This window comes from Onychostoma macrolepis, chromosome 21, assembly GCF_012432095.1.
Source record: "Onychostoma macrolepis isolate SWU-2019 chromosome 21, ASM1243209v1, whole genome shotgun sequence".
Lineage (NCBI taxonomy): Eukaryota > Metazoa > Chordata > Actinopteri > Cypriniformes > Cyprinidae > Onychostoma > Onychostoma macrolepis.
Window position 1 is genome coordinate 3,396,994 of NC_081175.1, and position 21,524 is coordinate 3,418,517.

Below are 21,524 nucleotides of genomic sequence, written 5' to 3' on the forward strand. Positions count from 1 at the left end.
GGGTATGTGAGCTATGGCTGTGGCAATGATAATGTAGTTTCAAAACATTATTGTTATTACCTTTTAAATCATTTATCCAATAAAAATAAATTCTGAAAGAAGCACTGGGTGTCTTTTTATGCTTCACAATGAACTTCACAATGAATTATTTTGATAAACCAAGGCAATCTTCATCAGTGTTACATGTTGGAGAAGACCTTTAATATAGACCATAAAAACATATGTACAAAAATGACACCAATACAGACAGGTTTCCCTTTCAGTCAAGTTACTTACATTGAAATGAGAGTGATCCCAATATCAAATCAGTATTTATTACACGACTGCAACAGCCACAAAATGGTTCAGCAAATCTTAGTTTCTGGGTTTGACATGCAAACAACTGACTACACTTGAAACAGAGCAGTTTTTGGGATTGGACAAAAGATGCAGCCCTCATGTGGCTGATAATATAACTTATTTATCCTTCATTTGACTACATACTGGAATTGTTTGTGCGTGAGTGTGTGTGTATGTTTATTCACCCATTTCTAGATAATTGTGTTAAGCTTAAAATTGAGATTGTAAAAAAAATTTAAAAAATGAAAGGAAAAGAACCTTAAATTCCCCCAGTAAGAAACAGCTAAAGAGCATCTCAGTTGAACAAATAAAAACGGACAAATAATCTTTAAAATGGTCATTCTACAAACAATGGTCAATCTGCTATGATAGAACACTGTCCCTTCCCTTAGATAATATCATCAGTAGAGTGTGTGCGTACTTGATCAAATAGCAAATGGAATTAAACGGATACTTTAAGCCAACATAAAATATTTTGTGGATGTGACCACAGCTAATAACTTCAACTAAAATTTTAGTTCTATTTACATACAAAAAGACTGCCATGGGCTGGAAACACTGGAAAATCTCCTAGACATACAGTACCACTACATTTACACTTTCCACAACAGGTCTACAATATTAACAAAATGTCATTTTGAGACAGTCTTTTAAAACCGCCTCGTCACCAGCAAGCAAGGAAATGCAGTGTTTTTAACTGCGCATCAGCTATTCGGCAAACAAGTAAATGGAACTGGGTTGGCCCCCCGTTGAATGTAACTAAAGAAGGCAACTTGAGAAGAAAGGTTACGTGTGTTCTGAGTTCAATGAGTGTTCATTTTGTTAAACACTAAAACTAAAAAAAAACAAGGCAAGGTTAATGTTGCTCGAGTCCTGCTCCTACGGCGTTAAAACAGTCTTTCGATCTAATGATCCAGCTTTGAGAAACCAGGTTTGGACCAAACAACAAACAGAAAAAAAGGTGCTAAAATTGTTTAGCTCTATGTACTACACTTTTGTCTAGAATGCTGGACAAGTTCCAGTTGAGGTTTTGTCCATGCAAGACTGCTGATAAAAACACTAGTCCAACTTCTTGTTGCGTAGACGTGCTATATCCAGTAAATAGCGGCACGTGGGAGCGGTGTGCTGCGAGAGCATGGTCAGAGCCTTGCCGTGCACTAACGTCAGGGCCGTCTGGTGGCCTGTCGCCCACACTCGGTACCATGGTCCATAGAAGGGGTCAGAGACAGCAGGACACAGCATGTTATTCAGATTCACTTCTGTCAACTGGTGGGAAGCAAAATACAAGACTGAGTTAGCATAGGGCCACGATAACTAAAGCAAAACATGCATATGTAAAACAGAATGGTAACACTTTAGGGATCAATTCTCACTATTAGTTGTTTAATAGCATGCATATTACCTGTTTATTAGTATTTATAAAGCACATATTAATGCCTTAACCTGCATGATCCTATTTTACATCCCTTAATCCACCACATACCAAAACGTAATTACCTTCCTAACTATTAATAAGCAGCAAATTAGGCAAAATAGTTAAAAAGTACATAATCGGACCTTCAAGTGTGACCGCAAGAACAGAATGCAAACATTTCTTATTTAAGAATTGAAGTTATACATCAAATAAAACATTAAAGAGTAAAGACTGTGCAAATTGCATGCATGCGCTTTAGTTTTTGATACAATCAGGAACCAATTAATGCTTTTAGTAACATTTCCAGTCCAGAGAGGATTATTCAAAAATGATCATCTAAAACAAGTCATGTACTCCTGGTTTGGGTGTAGTTAAACTGACAAGCCACCACAACATTAAAATGACCTGCCTAATATTGTGTAGGTCCCCCTCATGCTGTCAAAACAGCTCTGATGCATCAAGGCATGAACTCCATAAGACATCTGGACGTGTCTTGTGGTATCTAACACCAAGACATTAGCAGCAGATCCTGCAAGTTGTGAGGTGGGGCCTCCATGGACCAAATTTGTTGGTCCAGCACATCCCATAGATGCTCAATCGTATTGAGATCTGGACAATTTGGAGGCTAAGGCGACACATTAAACTCTTTGCCATGTTCCTTAAACCATTCATGAACAATTTTTACATTGTGGCATTATACAGCTGAAAGAGTTTTGCACTCGTCAAATGACTGGTATTTGCGCCATTATTTAACGCCCCCAAAAAAGCATGTCTTAAAGCAGGCGGTAATTTGCGCTGCTCTTGGTAGATTGTGCTGGTCATTATGGAAATGATCTGGCTGCGTCTGTGTTCTTTAATGTGCGCATTGTTAGCCTCCCATTGGTGCTTTTATGGAACTGTGCTCTAATGCTAATTTGACCTGTTTAGTAAATTTGGCCTGATAGGTGTTTTCGACGATGGACAGGGATCATCATGGGTGCCATCAGTCTGTGGCTATTCAGACTACACCCCACAAGACCTGCCAGTTTGAAGGCGCTCTGACCCAGTCTTCAGTGACATATGAAATAAGTTCAGTAAAAACATACATATTAAGTAAATATCTACAAACATTTAATAATACTACTGTCTCTCTCCCTCTCTATAGGCATATTGCTATTCTCTAGTATTCCCATACATTCTATTGAATTATTAGGAAATTGTCTGTTTTTAATGAGAAAAATCACCTAACGAGTCAGTCATTTTTTTAAATATGCAAACGTCCTAATGTTAATGCTTATTTGTTTAATGTCTGGAATTTCCCCTGCTTTCATTACAGTAGCAAACAATTTTGAAGCAGTTAATGTCTAAAGATTAAACAATGGTTAAATTAATATTTCAACGGCACCGAATAAAAAAATAAAACATGGTAACTAACTTTTTCTCTCATAATTCTGACTTTTTTTCAGAATTGAGATATATACTTTTTGCTTGGAGTTTTTTTTCCCTCACAATTCTGATCATTCTGACTAATTGTGAGATATAAACTCATAATTGTGAGTTATAAAGTCCACTTCCGAGGAAAAAATCTTGCAATTATGACTTTATTTCTCAGAACTACGTTTATATCATGCAGTTTTGACTTTATAACTTATAGGTTTTATTATAACGAATTTATCTCTTAATTCTCACTTTTTTCCCTCAGAATTGTGAGTTTAAATCTCACAATTCTGGCTTTTTTTCTCGCAATTGTGAGTTTACATAACAGTTCTGAGAAGGAAAGAAAATCTAATTGCGAGAATAAAAAGTCTGAATGATGAGATAAAGTTGCAATTACTTTTTTAATTTTTTTATTCAGTGGCAGAAATGGGCTTCCATATATAAACTTGACTCCTATGAAAGCTCAAGAAAAATGCCATAGAATTTGCGCTGCATAATGTACTGCTTACTGTACCACTTAATGCGATGAGGTCATGTGACAAAGCAGTGGAATTTTGCAGAACAATGTCTACCGTTTCACTTTAAAACAGTGGGAAGTATGCAGTGTATACTACACAGTATTCAATAAACAGTAAACTAGCATTCCATTTCTAACACAGTCATAAGCTACCAACTCTTTCTATTTCTTCCATATTTGTATGGCAGGAATACAAAGTAGAACACTAGTATGCTATTCTGATTATCACAGTAGTGTTTGATTGTCGTACCATTCCAAGGCTCTGGAGGAACAAAAAGTGGTAGAGGAAGAGGATGCCCGTGGACAGCAGTGCCCACCACATGTCTCCGAGCGGCTCTGGCTTATACACACCTGACAGAGGAGACACATGACACAGTCTTTAAAGATGCATGTGGAGCCCAGATCTCTCTAAGTCAGGGAAGTATGTTTATCTAGATGCTTGAGCATTTCTTTTAAAGGAATATGCTGGGTTCAGCAGAGGTTAAGCTGCATCTGTTACCACACAGAATTTCAAACAAACAAAATTGTGATTACAGGAAAGCACTTGCAATGGGGGCAAGACAATGCACCTGGATAAACATTAGTGTTTCAAAAATATCACCACAAAACTTAAGCACTATAGAGTAAGATGGGATATACAGTATAATAGTAACAAATACTGCTTTATTTTGTTGTGACAAGTTAAAGTCAGGATATACATCTCTGACAGAACTGGGCCAGAGTGATGCTGTAGCTGATTTGATTAAAAAATAAATAAATAAAAGATTAAAAGTCAGGGAATTATATATTATTCCCATAAATTACATGTGCATCTTAAATGTATACATTATTAATCATAACCTGTTGATGATTGAGGTGAATCATTCAATCTGAACTTAATCTATTTCTATTATGATATCCTTTCAATTAAAATATAGGCCTGTATCTTCTGGATAATGATGATTGGTAATGATTTACATTCATATTTACCAAAAATCAAATGAGAGTTTTCATGATTTGACTATAAAAATGCTATTACAAGTAAATTTGCAAATGTTTCTATTTATTTTCCTTAATAATATATTAAATGACGAATCATTATTTTATATATGCAAAACTATATAAAAATGTTACAATTTAGCAGTGAATGCACACTTAAAGGGGACTTTTCTATAGTAATACAACTGCTCAATAATATTAATAATTTTACTTCACATGACAGTAGTGAAATTACAACACTTCTGTTCATTTCTTTACATGCAAGCATTAAACCCTCAAGCTTTTTGAGACTTTTCATAGAGACCTTTACATTCGTCTGAGGTGTGCAAAATGGATACCTGCATTATTATTGTGGACTGGATAATCTGTTTTAAACCATTTCATAAATAATATCTTGGCCAGAATAAGCTGTAAAGATGGACTACTAGACATCATGCAGATATTAATTTGTCTAGTTACACTTATATATATATATATATATTTTTTTTTTTTTCTTAGTATTTATGCCTTGTTTTCCAGTACAAATATCGAAACATTCTTGAATCTAGAAAAAAATATCTGCCAATGGGGCGAGAAAAATAATCTTGTTTTCCCTTTGAGTCAATATCATTTTTCTTACCCAATTGGCAGATATTTTTTTCTTGTTTTAATCAAAAACGAACAATATTTTGATACATTTTTCAGAAAACAAGGCTTAACATGTAAAAAATACAAAAAGTAATTTTGCTTAAAGTAAATATGTCTATTTTCAATAATGTTTAGATATTTGTTCTGGAAAACAAGGCAAAAAACATCTTTTTTTTTTTTGCAGTGATACATAAACGTTGCCCACTGTTGAAACACATTTTGTTACTCCTGTACTCTACTAAAGGGCACATCCTTACAATTACCCAACCAACAAACAAACAAAAAAACTAGACACGTTAATAGTTGTTCTTATCAAGTTTATTTAGGCCAATGAGGAGCTGTAGTAATCCTTTCTGAACATTAGATGACACTCTGGGTTTATTCATTTCTCTGAGCGTCATTGCTGTTCTGACATATACTTCACTCGGGGCATGTGAAGTGTCCTTCTGACGTCAACATAACTGTCATTTCACAACTGAAATATCGGTTGGATGAGCTCTATAAATAACAGCACTGATTTCAAGAGTACTATTGCTCACATTTCAACTGAAACGTGTCAACATGGAAGCTGAAATGATATTGTGCACATGGATGACGGCAGATATGATCATGTGCAATAAAAGCTCCAGCACTACAAACTTCAGAAACTCACCTCCTTTTCTGAAGAGGTAGACTGGCACAAGATACAGCATGGAGTGCTGAATATAATAGATCTCCTTCTCAAATGGAAGCTGTGATGGGAGAGAGAAAAAAAGTATGTTTAGAAGACAAAGCATACAGACATGTTCCAGCCTTATTTGGTGTCAGCATGATTTGAACAGAGCGCTTAGCTTAAGTATAAATACTAGAGATGGGAATATACTCACCAGTCGAGTGTTGACTACTGGGAAGAGAAGAGCTAGAAGGGCTCCGTTCAGCATATGGACCTGAAGCCTTCAAAACAAAAAAAACAAAAAAGAAAGAAAGCTCTCAGCAACAATATATCTGAAACAACAGTACAGGATCTACATATCAACTGAACAAGGGAAAACAGTGACATTCTATTAAACTGACAGATATCAGAAATATCATTCAAAACATGAAGCTATTATAGGTCAAAGGCACCTGTAAAACAAAACTACTTTAATCATAAACAAACCTATTCATCACATGCTGTCTTAAAGCAACAATGTATGCATCCAGCATAGAGACGGCAATCTCTAAAAATATATTTAAGTTGATGGTATGAAACGAAAAATGGTGATATATACACATTACTGAAATTTAAACATCTGATTCATGCAATACTGAAAAGTATCAATAAACAATATAAATTTATGCTAACACTTTAGAATAGGGACCAATTCTCACTATCAAGCATAACACATTGGCTGTTTATTAGTACTTATAAAGCACATATTCTGCATGACCATATTCTACAATACCTAATCCTACCCAATACCTAAACGTAACAACTACTTTACTATTATTAAACAGTAAATTTGTAGTTTATTGAGGCAAAAGTTGTAGTTAATGGTTTATTTATAGTGAGAATTAACCTTAAAATAAAATGTGACCATATAGATAGATAAATGGTGTTACCGATAGACCTCTTTGTTTGTGTTGGGTGTCTTTTGGCTTATTTATTATGCTGTTAGATTGGCAATAACTTTAATCACCTTATTTTTTTCCAATGTGGAAATAAGCTATTTCATGTGAATGTGTAAGACTACCGTTTCATTCACAGCCATAACTAGAAGAATTACAAAGTGCAGTAAGTGGTAAAACTATACGCACTACAAACCAAGTGTGTTTATCATTACAATAATGAATTAATATACACATAAATAACAAACGACATAGTAAACTTCTTAAACAAACATTCTGTAATCAAACTTATGAATAGGCACAGCTGAAAAATACAACAAATGAACAACTGAAAAAGACAATAAATTAAAATAATAGAATAGCAGACATTATTTGGAAGGGGGACTGATTCTGTTTACTATTGTCCTTTTGCATTATCGACACTATTTTCCTGTTCATCACTGTAAAGCTGCTTTGACACAAGCTGTTTTGTAAATAAAGGTGACTTGACTTGACTGTTTGGGAGCAGAGCAGGGTCGGAAATTAATGGTGACTTGTGGTAAAAACGCCACCAAAAATGAACAAAAATGCAGCACAAATTCAAGACAAACGGCAAAAATTGCCCCTGCGCAATTAAACTAAATAAATTGCGGCTGTCACGATTAAAATGCAATGTGAAAATGAATGAAAATCTGCATGTTGCATCAGATTGCTTTTTATGCATTATTTTTGTACCGTTGAGCACCATCACAAACATTTCTGTTGAGCTTATGAATGCAATGGCTAATTATAGGCATTTTTCAGCGCTGAAAATGCTGGAAAAATGACTGCCTGCCAGATTATGACTCTCATTCATGTTTCAGATTAGAAAAATTGGGTAGCGGCTTCGACGAGCGGAGTAATGAATCGAAAATTCGACACTGGCTCAAATTTAACAGCAGCCCACTGGAAACTCCCGGATTCTCCCGATGGTCACTCTGGGCCTGATAACATATACCGGTTAAACTGCTATGCTGCTTGATGTTGCTATCTGGACCAGTTTACAGCATCAAGCAGCATAGCAGACTGTTTCTGCACAGCTAAAATATGTGGAAGTGGCCGACACCGGAAGCCTTGTACACTCATTTTGAGTCACTTTGCTTCTAAATGCGGATAGATTGTTTGGTTCATTGTGTTAGTATTTTACTCACTTAAGATGTATATTTTGCAGCCAGGTGATTGCCAGGCAAAATAAAATGCATTGTCTTCTGTCAGTGCATGTCCATGCTGTCTGTGTAATGTTGATGTAATGTTGATGCATTGATAAAGAACTCTGGCTTATTTGTAAAATATTTGTACCATTTCAGAATCTTCCAATTGTTTAGCTACACATATATCTGTGCATGGCATTGCATTAGTGTTTTTACCAGCTTTTTTCTAATCTTATTCTACATAACAATGCCACATGTGCCAACTGACATTTTTAATGGGACCTTTTTATATTAATCTTTGCATTTGATACAGTTTGTATAAACGACCCCAAATTTCCAATGAATTTCCTTTAATTCCTGTAAATTCCAAAACTTGGAATATTTCCAAAATTCGCCACTTTAACTTCCCATGGAAAGTTTCCGGAAATGTACAGGAAATGTTCTGCCCCTTGGCACCGCTAATTGTAAATGTTAGAGAGAGATACTCACACAAAGAAATTACAGTCTGACAGAAACAACTGCCTCTAACAAAACAGAAGTTGTTTTCCAGTTGGACAGGAAATTATTTTCGCTGGGTGTTTAAAATACCTCACTTCCAAGAGTTACATTGAGTCGAGTACAATGGCAATAATGGAATGGTAGATAAAGCTGTAAAAGGAGTTGAAATGTGTGGAGCGAGAAAAAAGGCTCACAGTAGACTAGAAAGGGTTGACAGTGTTTCATCTGGAACCCCTATTTTGCAGTTACATGTCAATACAGCTCTAGGTCCTGAGGTAACTGCAAGACTTGCTGAGAAATTTAGCACATACTCATTTTTTTCTTAGTAGATCATAGTCCAAAAATATGTGACACTTTTACATGTCACTAGCTGAAGTCCCCCAGTTCTACAAAAAACTGCCCATTAGCGTTTAAGCAAAATAATTCACACAAATTCACCATTTAAAAGTTGAGCTGCACAACACTTCATATTAATTCGAAATTGTCTGATGACATCTTATGACATGATATCTAAATTTAAATGAGTCCACACATACACCAAATATCTTATGAAACAGTTTTACAGAGGGGTTTTGGCTTCAAGTCAGTTGTCACTTCTGACACCAGTGTGTTGTTGTAAGCGGTTCCATTAAACCCTAATTTATCGGTGAAGACACAAGATGGACTTTGCTATAAAAACCACATCATTAGACACATTTCAGTTGGATTGCAAATCATCCACATGGACCCTGATGATTACAGCTTGCAGCTATATTGCTATTATTATAATTTTACAAAACAACAGTAAACTTACAATACTAACATTTATGACTGTCTTAATTTCTTTGCATTCAAACACTAAACCATTGCGCTTTTATTGTGGCGGAAAACCTCGTAACACTTCTCATTGTTGCCAACAAATTTATAAATGATTCTCATTACAAATTTGAAAAGATTGCTGGCACATTGCATTCCCAAATGCAAATTATTAGCGACTCACAGCACTGGCAGAGTTCATGAGGAGTAGGATTTACTGTGAATCAAAATTGAAAATGAACCCAGTGCTTCACTCTGAAACATGCAGCGTGCCAGACTATTATACAAATAATAAATAAATACAAAAAACAAAACAAAATCACATTCCTGTTGACAGTCAGAATTCAATGATTTTGAATTTATTGTAGAAAGAGTTTCAGCAAGGAAGCCAAACGCGTTTGCAGAAAGAGATTACTATGATTTAGAAAGCATTAATTGGTCTGAGGGTAAGTATCACTAGTTGTATGCAGAAGATGAAGCACTAAGATACAGATGATATAGATTTAAATTAAATTTAAAAACAAAACTCCTAACTTTATCACTAAAAGAAACAGGAAACCGCTTCCAGATTCTCACAATCGCACTTGTAAACACAACACTGATGGCTTCCTTTCTTCACTGTCAATCAAAAACTCAGTAGCCAATGAGAACTGACCACTGCTAGCCCTGCCCACACAAGGGATTCAATTCCAGCTTCATGGACATTTAGTGCTTTCACTTTTAAGCTGCATGGTTCTTTGTAGTATATGTATCATGCAGTTTACATGATATGAGTTTGTATGTAGTACATTTTTTTACTTTTTTCTTTTAAAGAACTATCCATCTTTTAACAAACTTTGTGACAGAAAAAATTGTAACTATTTAAAGTTACAAAACTGGAAGATGGTAATGTTACAAAGAACAACAACAATACAGGTGAATAGACTAGTGGTTTAAATTTGCATTAAACGAGAGTTATTAGAACTCTCGGGGAGACTGTGGGAATACAAATGCTGTGGTTAAGTTGTCACCTCTGAGTCTGTGTATATGAGCACCACCTTTAAAGCCTGCTCACTGAATGCCTATGAAATACAACGCATGCTTCCCTTAAGGCCAGGACACACCAAGCCATCATCAAAGAACTAGCGGCAATGAAAGCTGACAGTGTTGCTGCAAACTAGCAAATAAAGCAGTGCTTACCGTTTTGAATATCAGTTATGTTGATAACTTGTTGTTATAAAACATGGTGAATCGAGCAACTGCCGTCAACGAGAGCCTATGTGTGGAGCACACCAAAAATAACTAGCTCGACAGACGCTCGCCGACTGACCGTTGACTTGGTGTGACTCGGCCTTTAGTTAGACTTCATGACCACAATGTGAAACAGTATGTTCTCAATAAAAAAATTGTGCTGAAGAGATACCGGAGTCTCCTGGTCTTAGCTTCTCATTTTCGTAGAAAGCACTACATCTGTTCTTTAAGTGTATAGAGAAAAGTAATTCAGCAATGTTCTTAAACTTTAAAGCAGTTATATTACTTTCAGCTACGTTTCCACTATTTTCTACATAATCAGTTGGACTTTTCTGAAACACGTTAGGAACATGAACAGCACTGCTCATGTTGAATTCAAGTCGGATCACCTCATTAGCACTCATTGGAAACATTGGAATCATGGCCACTAGTTCACATGGTAATACACACGTTAATCTGTGATGTATAGGATGGTGTTTTGGTGAATGAATGGTGAGTTACGTAACGAGTTGAGAGTCACAGCAAACATCTCCAAAAGACAAAGTTTTGCTAGTAGTTTTTCACATTAAAATGTAGAAAAGCAAGGAACCAAACCTAATGTTATTCATTTTGATAGAAATCAATTTATAATGTGAATAATCTGTGATGAATCTAAAATTCAGGTCATCTCTGGGGTTGTTTACAATGTATTGCCATCTGGTGACATTACCAATTCAGCATGTCTCACATTCAGGACATTAACAGGAATTTAGCCCCACCCTGTCACTTAGTCAAAACAGGGACATTAGCACCGCTCTGTTACAATGACAAAGGATTTACAAAAGGGCTTATGTTTATGATTTCATATTAGTGAGCATGCATCATAGCAATCATTCACTACTTATTAAACGTGGTATAATATTAATTATCAAGTCATGTTAATTTATATATCGCTTTATACAATACTGATTGTTTTAATTAGATGTCCTAATTAGATGCATGTGATAAAATTCCAATGACAAGCAACATTTAGATCTCACACTTAGATCGACTGCCCGGGTAGTTATGTCAACAAAAATGATTCATGTATCTCAAGAATTATTTCATTGGGTTTCATTTTGATGTATTCAGGCATTTGTGGACAACAAACAGATGCCTTTTGCTTTTGAGACGAAAAATGAATCCACAATAAGGTTTATTACTTCCAGAGAAACTACAATTTATCTTTCAATAAGATAATATGTAACAGCTACAGTAACATCCAACTCAGTCACGTGCATTTTTAATCTTCTGCACTTTATCCATTCATGATATGCATCTAGTAGTTGTTAGTTACCTAAAATCCATTTTATTACACTTGTGCCTTTTTTGTGCTGATTATAGAGTAATAGGCTCTGAGTTAATGATATGTCACAAATCCTTCAGATTGGTCAGCTAACAACTACCTCTAATTTATATAGTTAGACTTTACATTCAACAGTCTTCCATGACTGTTTTTTTACTGGTCAAGGTGAAATGCCCGGCTGGTGCATTTATCTGACACTCTCACACTCACCTTAAGTGACATGTGACCAAAAACTCAATATTAATATTAATATTTAAGTCTAAAATCATCACACTTTTAAGGTTGAGAGGGATGCCTCAGCCGTAGAGTCAGCCAATTCTCAAAATGAAAAGCCAAATTAAGTTTTAGTCCATTTAAGTAGACACATCCTATCCAAAGCTATTTACAGTATAATAACAGTGTTGTTTGCGGTTTCATTCGTTAAGTGCTTTTGCTCAAAGGCATATTATTGATTGCTTACTACCTTCTAGTCTACAGCAACTATTTCAAGGGCACATTATTGGAAGAGGTGATTATATAATATAATTAATATGATTAAGAAACAGATGTTACCTGGATTGTCAGACAGAACAGATTAGACTACCACCAGCAACTGATAAACAGTGTTGGGGAAAGATACTATTAAAAGTAATGCATTACAATTTTGCTTTACTCCATAAAAAGTAACTAATTGTTAGTTAATTTTTATGGAAAGTAATATACAGTATTATGCTATTTTTGCTTAACTTTTTCCTCATATGGTCTGGGCTTGCTTGTTTGTTTTTTAATATTAAAAACGTTCCGTTTTTGGCAAATGTAATATCCCTTTTACACCCAAAGTGAAATGAATAAGCCTCAGGCCTCATTTTTGTGCTAACGTTTAATTATTGCAGGTTTGCGTCAAATTACAAGTTTGCATTTCACTCTTTTTATCCATTTTGAGAAATACTGAATGTGTTTTTGTGCAGGTGAGATGACTAAATGCATGTTCACATTTAGTCTAGAACTACAGTAACCCTCATATTTACACAGCGAACCCAACGCCTCTGCACTCACTCCCGATTTCTCTCAACATGGAGACAGAAATGGGGAAAAAAAGAAACTGGCATTACTTATTTGAAAAAGCAACTTAGATATTTTCTTGTAAATCAAAAAGTAATGTGTAACTTTACTAGTTACTTGGAAAAAGTAACCTGATTACGTAACTCACATTACTTGCAATGCGTTACCCCCCAATACTGCTCATGCATTCACAGAAAAAGGTGTTGAAAGGTTGAAAGGCTATTTTGGGAAGAGTCTGGTGCATATATGCATAGGTTTGCATTCCTCATATGCCGAAGAGGCCAAACACTATAGTAGTTACCGTCACTAGACTTAAATTGCACATGAAGACCAAGAGTGAAGGTAATAAGAAATCTCACAGCTCTCTGCAGTGCAACCTGTTACTGAGTACTTACCTAAAGATAACCATGGCAGTTTTACAAGGGGGACATGCAAGCAGGAAGATCTGCAAAAGATAAAGTGATAAGCTCAATAACAATTACTCTTTTGGACAAAGCACATATTACATCAAGCAGTGAAACTAGTAATGCAAACTACTAGTCATGAGAGTAACTGATAACAGAAATTTTACTAAGTCAACAAGAGGACAGCAATTCCAAATAAATGCTGGAATACAACTCTTAAAATAGAACAGAACAACCATTGCTGCAAAGAAAAGGCTGCTCATTCAAGCCATTATAGCTGCTGTAAATGAGGGCTCTGTTCATTGTCACATACTGTGTACCTAGGTGTTGGCGGTATATAAATGCAGTCTTTTGAACAAGCGCCAAGCCGTACATATCTTATCAGAACAAATTTATCACATTTTCAGACATTCAGCTACTGAAAAATGGAGACCTGGAGATAACATGAGTTCAGTGTGTTGCATTAAGAACTACTCCCAAATCAACACTTTTTTTTCTCTGATCATCTTTATTTTCCTTATTTATTCTCTGTAATGCACCATTTTGACAATACCATCAACATAAACTGTTAAAATTACAGCTCTAAAACTGAGCATCTGTAATTGAGCGGTTTAAATAATCTTTAAATATTGCAAGCAACTTAAAATTATAGAGATATTTGTTTATGATAAATCAATTTTGTACTGTGCTGTTGTTTTGATCACTAGTGAGAATGTTCTCTCGGTAGTGATAAAGGCAACTAAGGACAGCAACAAGCCATATCTAATCTACAGTAAAAGAGATCACAAATTTAGATAATTTAGTATCTGTTGGGAGGGTAGCCAGTATTTCCCTCTTTGGACAGAAAGAGCAGTCTGGGAGCAGGACACAAGAAGGAAGGAAGTTGAATCCTGTCAGCAGATATCCTTATCCCAGGCAGTCAAACTAGAGAAGAATCTGACATTGCGTTAGAAGATGAGAACACGTTCACTCTTGTGTAATATGCTCACTCCAAGGCACAGTGAACAATTAGGATAATACTGTTACAGCAATTCAAATACAGCAATTTTTTTTCCCCAAGCGCTTATTTAATTCAATTATAGTCTAAACTAGATCTGGACATTTTCTGAAGAATATGCGAGTGGTGTTTGCCCATACAAAACCTGCTTAATATGATGAACAGATTTAATTTAGCTGTTTATTCACATATAAACACATATACACAGAGCGAATCAGATATGGTAAACATGGAAGCTTGTGCACAAACGTCACTAGTTTTTGTGTACCATGCCGGCATGAGAACCAGTGAAGTTTATTCCAGTACAGGATGCTATGGGATGCACTCACAAAGCCTAAATCAAATCTGTAGGCCTATATCATATAAAGCGATCACATCGCTTATATTAAACCCCTTGATTGATATGGATTAATTCTGCAATGCCTTTATAAACTTTTTGAATCTTAAAAGTTTGGAATCCATGGACTTTCAATGGATGGACAGAATATCTTAATTTGTGTTCCGTAGATTAAACAAAGTATTATGGAATTGGAATGACATAAGGGTGAAAATATAAACAGCTTTTTATTATTATTATTATTTTAAATTCATTAATAGTTATTAGATCTTATCCTGATTGTGTAAATAAACTTTGTTCACTTATGCCTTACCAGGTAATAAAAACCATGCAACAGTGATTAGTGCAATGTGATGTAAGAATGTTGTATATGTGGATAACTGTTCAATAGGTTCATTTGACCACTAATGTAACAATATAACATAACTCCAGAGACATGTTATGAATTTAAAAGCAGAAAAAGTGAGTGTACAAACACTGAAGTGAGTCATGTCTACATTACCACGAGTAGGAAAGTATTTTATTCAGTCTACCTCTTAAAAAAAAAAAAAAAGATGCCTACGCAACTATCTCCCTCATAAATCAGAATCTTTTCAATACCAAAATTACTGCACAAATAATTTTAAAGATATTACATTTTAAAGAAATATCAAAACTGGTTGAAGGAATTGGTAACCCAAAACTCTCATGTTGTTTCTAACCAATTTTGTTTTGTTTTGTTTTTCCCTGGCGCACACAAGAGTGCATGTTCTTTTCCATACACCAGGCCCATTAATAAGTTTGCCAGAAACTGAAATGTAAGATATTATTCACACCTAATCTTCTCCATCAAATCCCATTTGCACATAATCAAATAAATGCAAACATCATTGGTGTGCCGTCTCCTAACTGATCATGGCATTAGCATTCAACACAAATTTCAGGATATCTGAGCAACAAACCAGTTTTATATTCTTTTTATTTTTATTTATTTATTTTACTGTACAGCTGGATGAACTCTGCTGAGCATTATATTGATCTCATCCTACAAAACAACACATAGCAATTATCTTTATTACCGAGTCCTTGTATCTACTGTACATCAATGTCTTCTGCTTAATGCTGCTCCATTTGGCATTTATTGAGTAATTCTGCCTAATGTGTCCTGTCAAATAAGTTTGTTTTTCCACGAGGCAGAGGAGAAAATATTGCAACAATACAGTTTGCAGGAAAGATGTAGGCCTACTTACATTAAAAACCTGCTATTTAGCCATTGCTGTTTCGTTACTTTCTGTATGCACTGAAGGATTTATAAAGCATGTTACTTTCCACATATCTCCCTGTGTATTACTGTTATTATTGGTTTTGCACTCAAATTGTGTGAGAGTTCCATTAAGGCTGTTTACAATTCCCAACTATTCCAGCTTTAATATTTACCAAATCATAAGCCTGTGACCTTGTTCAAATACTGTAAGACTTGCACAAATAAGTTTATTGACATAAGTGGAGCCATAGAGTTACTACAACATACTGCGCTTGAGAAGACATGCTGAGTTTGCATATTTGAAGCCCGGTAGCATGCCATAAAAGACAGGCAATCTCGGGCTGGACTCCGCAAATGAAGCAAGGATTTATCTAGTTGTTTAATATGGGAAAGGCTCACCTTGAGAACAGGAACCATCTCGGAAACCTGTCATGTTACAATAAAAAACACTTATGCCCGAGTAGGTTGGGCAATATATAATTATTTACACCTGATTTAGAAGGTGATTAAGCAACACTGACGATTTCATGGTCCTTCTTATTTGACCATTCACTTTCACAGATATGAGATCTGTGCTTCTCTTCACCTTTATTTGTATAGTCCTTTATACAATTGAGATTGTTTCAAAGCAGTGTTTCCAGTAAACAGGGAAGCAATAGAAGCAATGATGCAAACTTTATCAAATATGTGGCAAATCAAAATCCTGCTGTCAAGCAGCTCTAAAACAACAGTGTCATTCAACAGTGTTGAAACATGAAGGTCATTTAGCTAGAAACAAACTGGCTTATTAATGGCCATGAACGTGCAATATGATAACATCAAGACAGAGAGATGTTCCAAAGGTTTGCATGAGGCAATTTTCTGATATTTATTATTATATATAATAATATTATGTAGTAGTATTATTACAGTGTTTTATTAATAATTAAAAGTATTTTAGCATAAATTTAAAAAATAAATACTAATAAAAAAAAATGTTTTTGCCATTGCTCAAAATGCTTTGCATAGGTACCATTATTCATGTTAAAATGTTTAAGTAACATTTTAGTATAGAAAATGTTTCAGTAATAATTTGGTTGCAAAATACCACAACTAGTCACAAATGTCGCCATATAAAAAAGTACTGATAAAAATGCATGTAGGTACATGTTTCAGTAATAATTTGGTTGCAAAATACCATAACTAGTCACAAATGTCGCCATATAAAAAAGTACTGATAAAAATGCATGTAGGTACATGTTTCAGTAATAATTTGGTTGCAAAATACCATAACTAGTCACAAATGTCGCCATATAAAAAAGTACTGATAAAAATGCATGTAGGTAAATGTTGTTTATTACTAGTTTATTACTAGTATTACTGTATAGTTATATTGGTGCATTTAACAGTAACTAACAATTCTGTTTTTCTGTAAATGTGTTTAAAACAGCATTTATTCATCTAGGTCAAGGGTTCCTAAACCTTTTTTGTCAGTGGAAACCCTTAGAAGCAAAATATTTACTTGAAGTACTCCCTGTAATTAAGTTAATCCCAGGCATATATTGAGATTTGAACTGTGATATTACTTTCAATTCTTATGAAAAGTCTTGCTACTGCTGTGATGAGACATCCAGACACAAAGCACAAAGACTCTACTGCTAATGGAAAGGATATTCATCCATCAGTCTTCACAAATACCAACATGCTCCAATACAAATATTTGTGTCTTAGATTTGTCACTTTCAAACATTCAAACATGCCAAATCCTCCAGCTTTCATTTTGGCTGAATATTAGTGAAGTGCTACGCTGCAGATTTCTGTCAACAAATGTGTTGGAAATTATGCGAATGTTAATCAGTCACAGATATTTAGCAGAATATTGGTTACCAAACTTTAGAGATTGGCTTCCATAGTATCCATATTGCCATAAACAATTTAGTTACCAATGTTCTTCAAAATGTCTTATTTTGTGTTCAACAAAGAAAAAACTCATATGGGTTTGGATCAACTTAAATGATAGAATTGTCATTTTTGGGTGAACTGTCCCTTTAATGCATTTGCTTGAAGTAAGCTTTAATGAAAATGTGTGTCTTCAACATTTACCATGTAATAACCACTTTCAAAAATCAATAAGGCACTTAAGACCTAACTATATTAGTGAACACTGTCACTCAGCTGCACATTGTGTTCAAGCATGGCTTTAACTGTGACTATATTCATCATACAACACTGCTGCTCGTTCCTTCTTACTGAAATAATACACTTTACTTTGATTTCTTTAATCTAAAATCTTTATGGTGAAATAAAAGTTAATGTTCATGTTATTTGTTAAATACCCAAACAACCTCTGTAATTATTTTTGCCAAACATGTATGATTTTCTTGTGCAAATGCCGTGAGGAGATAGACCAGCAGTGATGAAGGTGGACAAATATACAAAGAAAATTTACCATCTAATGTGTTGTCAACTACAGGCCTATATTTATAGGCTCCCAGTCCCAGCACAATACAATATTTTGACTGCAGCCCTTTCTGGCCTTCGTGTATAATTTTAAATTATTCATTATGATGGCCCTACCTGATGCACACAGCATTAAAAAAAAAAAAAGTGTATTTTTAATTGCATTTGTAACTGTTAAATCCATTAACAAGAAAATGCTTTTTATCTACTCCCTTTGTACTATACTCACTGTACCCTTCAACTGTCTGAAAAAAAAAACAAAAAAACATAAAAATAAATAAAAATGTAAAAACTTCTCAAAAAGTTATAGCAAGTAAAATAAATCGTTGTCAATCACAACTGGCTTTAAATGAGTCTCTTTCATATTTATGGCTCATATCAGTTCAGATGTTTGGTTGCTGACTCTTAAATATTTCATTTACATCTTTATTTAAGACCTTAATTTCCAAAGCTCCCAACATTATGCATGCTTTAAATATATTTAAAGTGATACTCCACCCAAAAATTAAAATTCATTTTACTCACACTCCATCCCAGATGCCCGTTAGAAGTGATGCACAAGCACAAAAGACCTTCACAGCACATTTAAATCATAATGTGCTTCATAATGTGCAGATGTTCATAATGTGAGTAAATGATGACAGAATTTTCATTTTTGGGCGAAGCATACCTTCAAGGACCAGTATATTTCTTTATTTTAATTTTGGGATGTAATATGACCTTGACATGTTTTGGAAGATTCAATTGAATAAGTTTTCATGTCAATAAAAAAAAAAAAAACACAATATGACTGAATATAAACTCTTAATTCACCTGGTAAATCGAAACTGTACATCGGTTTAAACAGCTGCAAAAAAGGGGCACAACAATACTTCCTCCTTTTCAGAACTGATCTCTTTTTTTTTTTTTGAACGTGGTGACAACTCTCATTTCCTTCCTATGTTTGAGAGCCAGCTAACTGTCGATAGGAACCACAAATGATAAGTTCAGAATTGCACCTAGGTATGCGTGTTGTGCAATGTAAGAACATGTTTCTCAAATTAGCAGGGCATGCACTGACATTCAATGCTTGGAAACGAAACGGTGTACAGCTTCAATAACTAGTTTACGCAAAGCAACTTACTACTCACTAAATACAGATGCTGCTTAATGAAGTAATCTGAAATTGAATGCTTTGTTCAGGGGATTTTGAAACTGCACAGCCTTTCAGTTATCAGCCCATATCTTGTCAGAACCACATCCGAACAATATTTTTTTATGATTCTATCAGAAATATACTTACTTGCACCATTGTGACCACATGACATGGATTGAGGAGGTAGATGACAGTTTTGTGGCAAACTTAAACCCAACCTCAACTCCAAAAGTCATGCACAGCGCCACAAGCAACAGGTTCTTGCCCCAGGTGTCTTCCTTACTCCTCCTGCCATCTTTCCCCACATCTCTGACCTCTTTAGGAACATTCAGCTTTTTGATGGCCACCACCACTTCCAGGATAGAAAAGAACACAATGAACAGAGTCTCAAATATTCTCTGCCGGGGAGAGAGGAAGGCTGCGCACTCAGGGCCTCCATTGCCCTCAAACATGGGGTCCACCCCTCCATACATCCAGTCCAGCAGACTGTAGATATTATACCGAGACATGTTCCTCTGCTCGTATTGGAAAAGGTACGAACAAGACGGAATAAAAGACAGGACACCGACCTCCTGGCGAAACATTAACGTCAAATCTGTCTTCGGTGAACGAATGATGAAATGACCGAGGAGGTGGGCAGCCTCAGCTGTTTAATCAGATCCACATCCTTTATGTGAAAGACACCTGTGGGAGAGATCTGGAGACTATATGATGCAATGTATTATTCACAGATGGTCAAGTTGTAGCTATCCAAGAAGGAAGACGCATTTCCAAACGTGACGTCTTGACTGGAAACCGATTCTCAGCTAAGACAAGAGTCCAGAATATTCCTTGCCAGAGCGGATCATTACATAAAAGCTTCAAAGAGACCCTTGATCAACGCCGAGAGGCCTTACATTTATAAACACAACTAAAAAACACGACTACGACCGATACGTAAGAGATGTAGCTGGCTGTTGCAATGTATCATCCGAAAAATGCGATAAAAGCAGACGCAGAAGGTGCGATGTGTCTGGGTCCATGTGGCGTATTAAAGACCTCCTCACCATAGAAACGCCGCCCTGTTCACGCGGGCCCCCAAATCCACCCACACCGCAACACGCGTGCGCGTTTAGTTTCTCCCGAAAACCATCAGCAGCATATTGATCTGCCCGTTCATTTCCCGGAAAAGGACCAGAGCGCGGGGCCCCGCCTTCTTTGAGCAAGTATGTACTTGTTAACTCCCTCACTGCCGGTGTAGCTGTACATGTGATGGTTAAATTTTCGTAAATGAAATACCTCACAAATAAACAAATAAAAAAGTTGAAGGTAAACTACCTGACAAAAGAGTAATACAAAAAAAAATTAAATTAAATATTTTAAAGTTAAATAAAGCCCAGAAAAAAGCCCACTGCCCAGTCTAGAAAAGAGATTTAGACGAGTAAAACCTTACTCATAATAGGCTAATAAACGAAAGCTGAAGGAGCCTAACGAAATACAGACACGTTTTCTCTCCACTTGATGGAATATTTTTTATCCTTCTTGCAGGGATAGTTCATTCAGAAATATGAATATATAACATAATGTAATAAATTATTATTTTATTCATAATATTATATTAGCCTATTAGACCTCAATGCGCCTTCAAAACCATTTGGCTTTGTTTCTTTTCTCCCGCCTCTCAGCTGTTGGTGTCACAGGTGTTGATCTTTCTTGGTTTTCCACCTGTCTCTCTGTTAGACAGTTCTACATCTCAATGCATACTTTTCAGTTGCCTACTGTCTCTCTGAAGCAAGGTGTTCCTCAAGGATCTGTTCTTGGACTGTTACTATTTTTATCTATACACAGCCCCTAGATCAGTTTGTACATCAACCTGTTTCAACTACCACTGTTATGCAGATAACATTCACTGCCTGTAAACCTGTCATCTTTCACTCACCCTCATGTTTTCAGAAACCCTGATGACTTACTGTCATTTGTAAAACACAACATAATATATTTTACATCTAAAATGAAAATGAACATCAAATTCAAATTTACTAGAATGGAACTAGG

The 21,524-nt window shown here is 35.4% G+C and overlaps 1 protein-coding gene across 1 annotated transcript; it reads right to left on the bottom strand.

Annotated features, from left to right (window-relative positions):
- Positions 1 to 3: 3 nt before the first annotated feature.
- LOC131529358 (transmembrane protein 164) lies at positions 4 to 20,659 on the bottom strand. The gene is given in 7 exon segments (XM_058759020.1): positions 4 to 1,605; positions 3,937 to 4,037; positions 5,944 to 6,022; positions 6,158 to 6,224; positions 13,331 to 13,380; positions 19,638 to 19,690; positions 19,693 to 20,659. Coding segments are annotated over 7 exon segments (939 nt in total). The 5' UTR covers positions 20,075 to 20,659; the 3' UTR covers positions 4 to 1,398.
- Between the last annotated feature and the right edge of the window lie 865 nt (positions 20,660 to 21,524).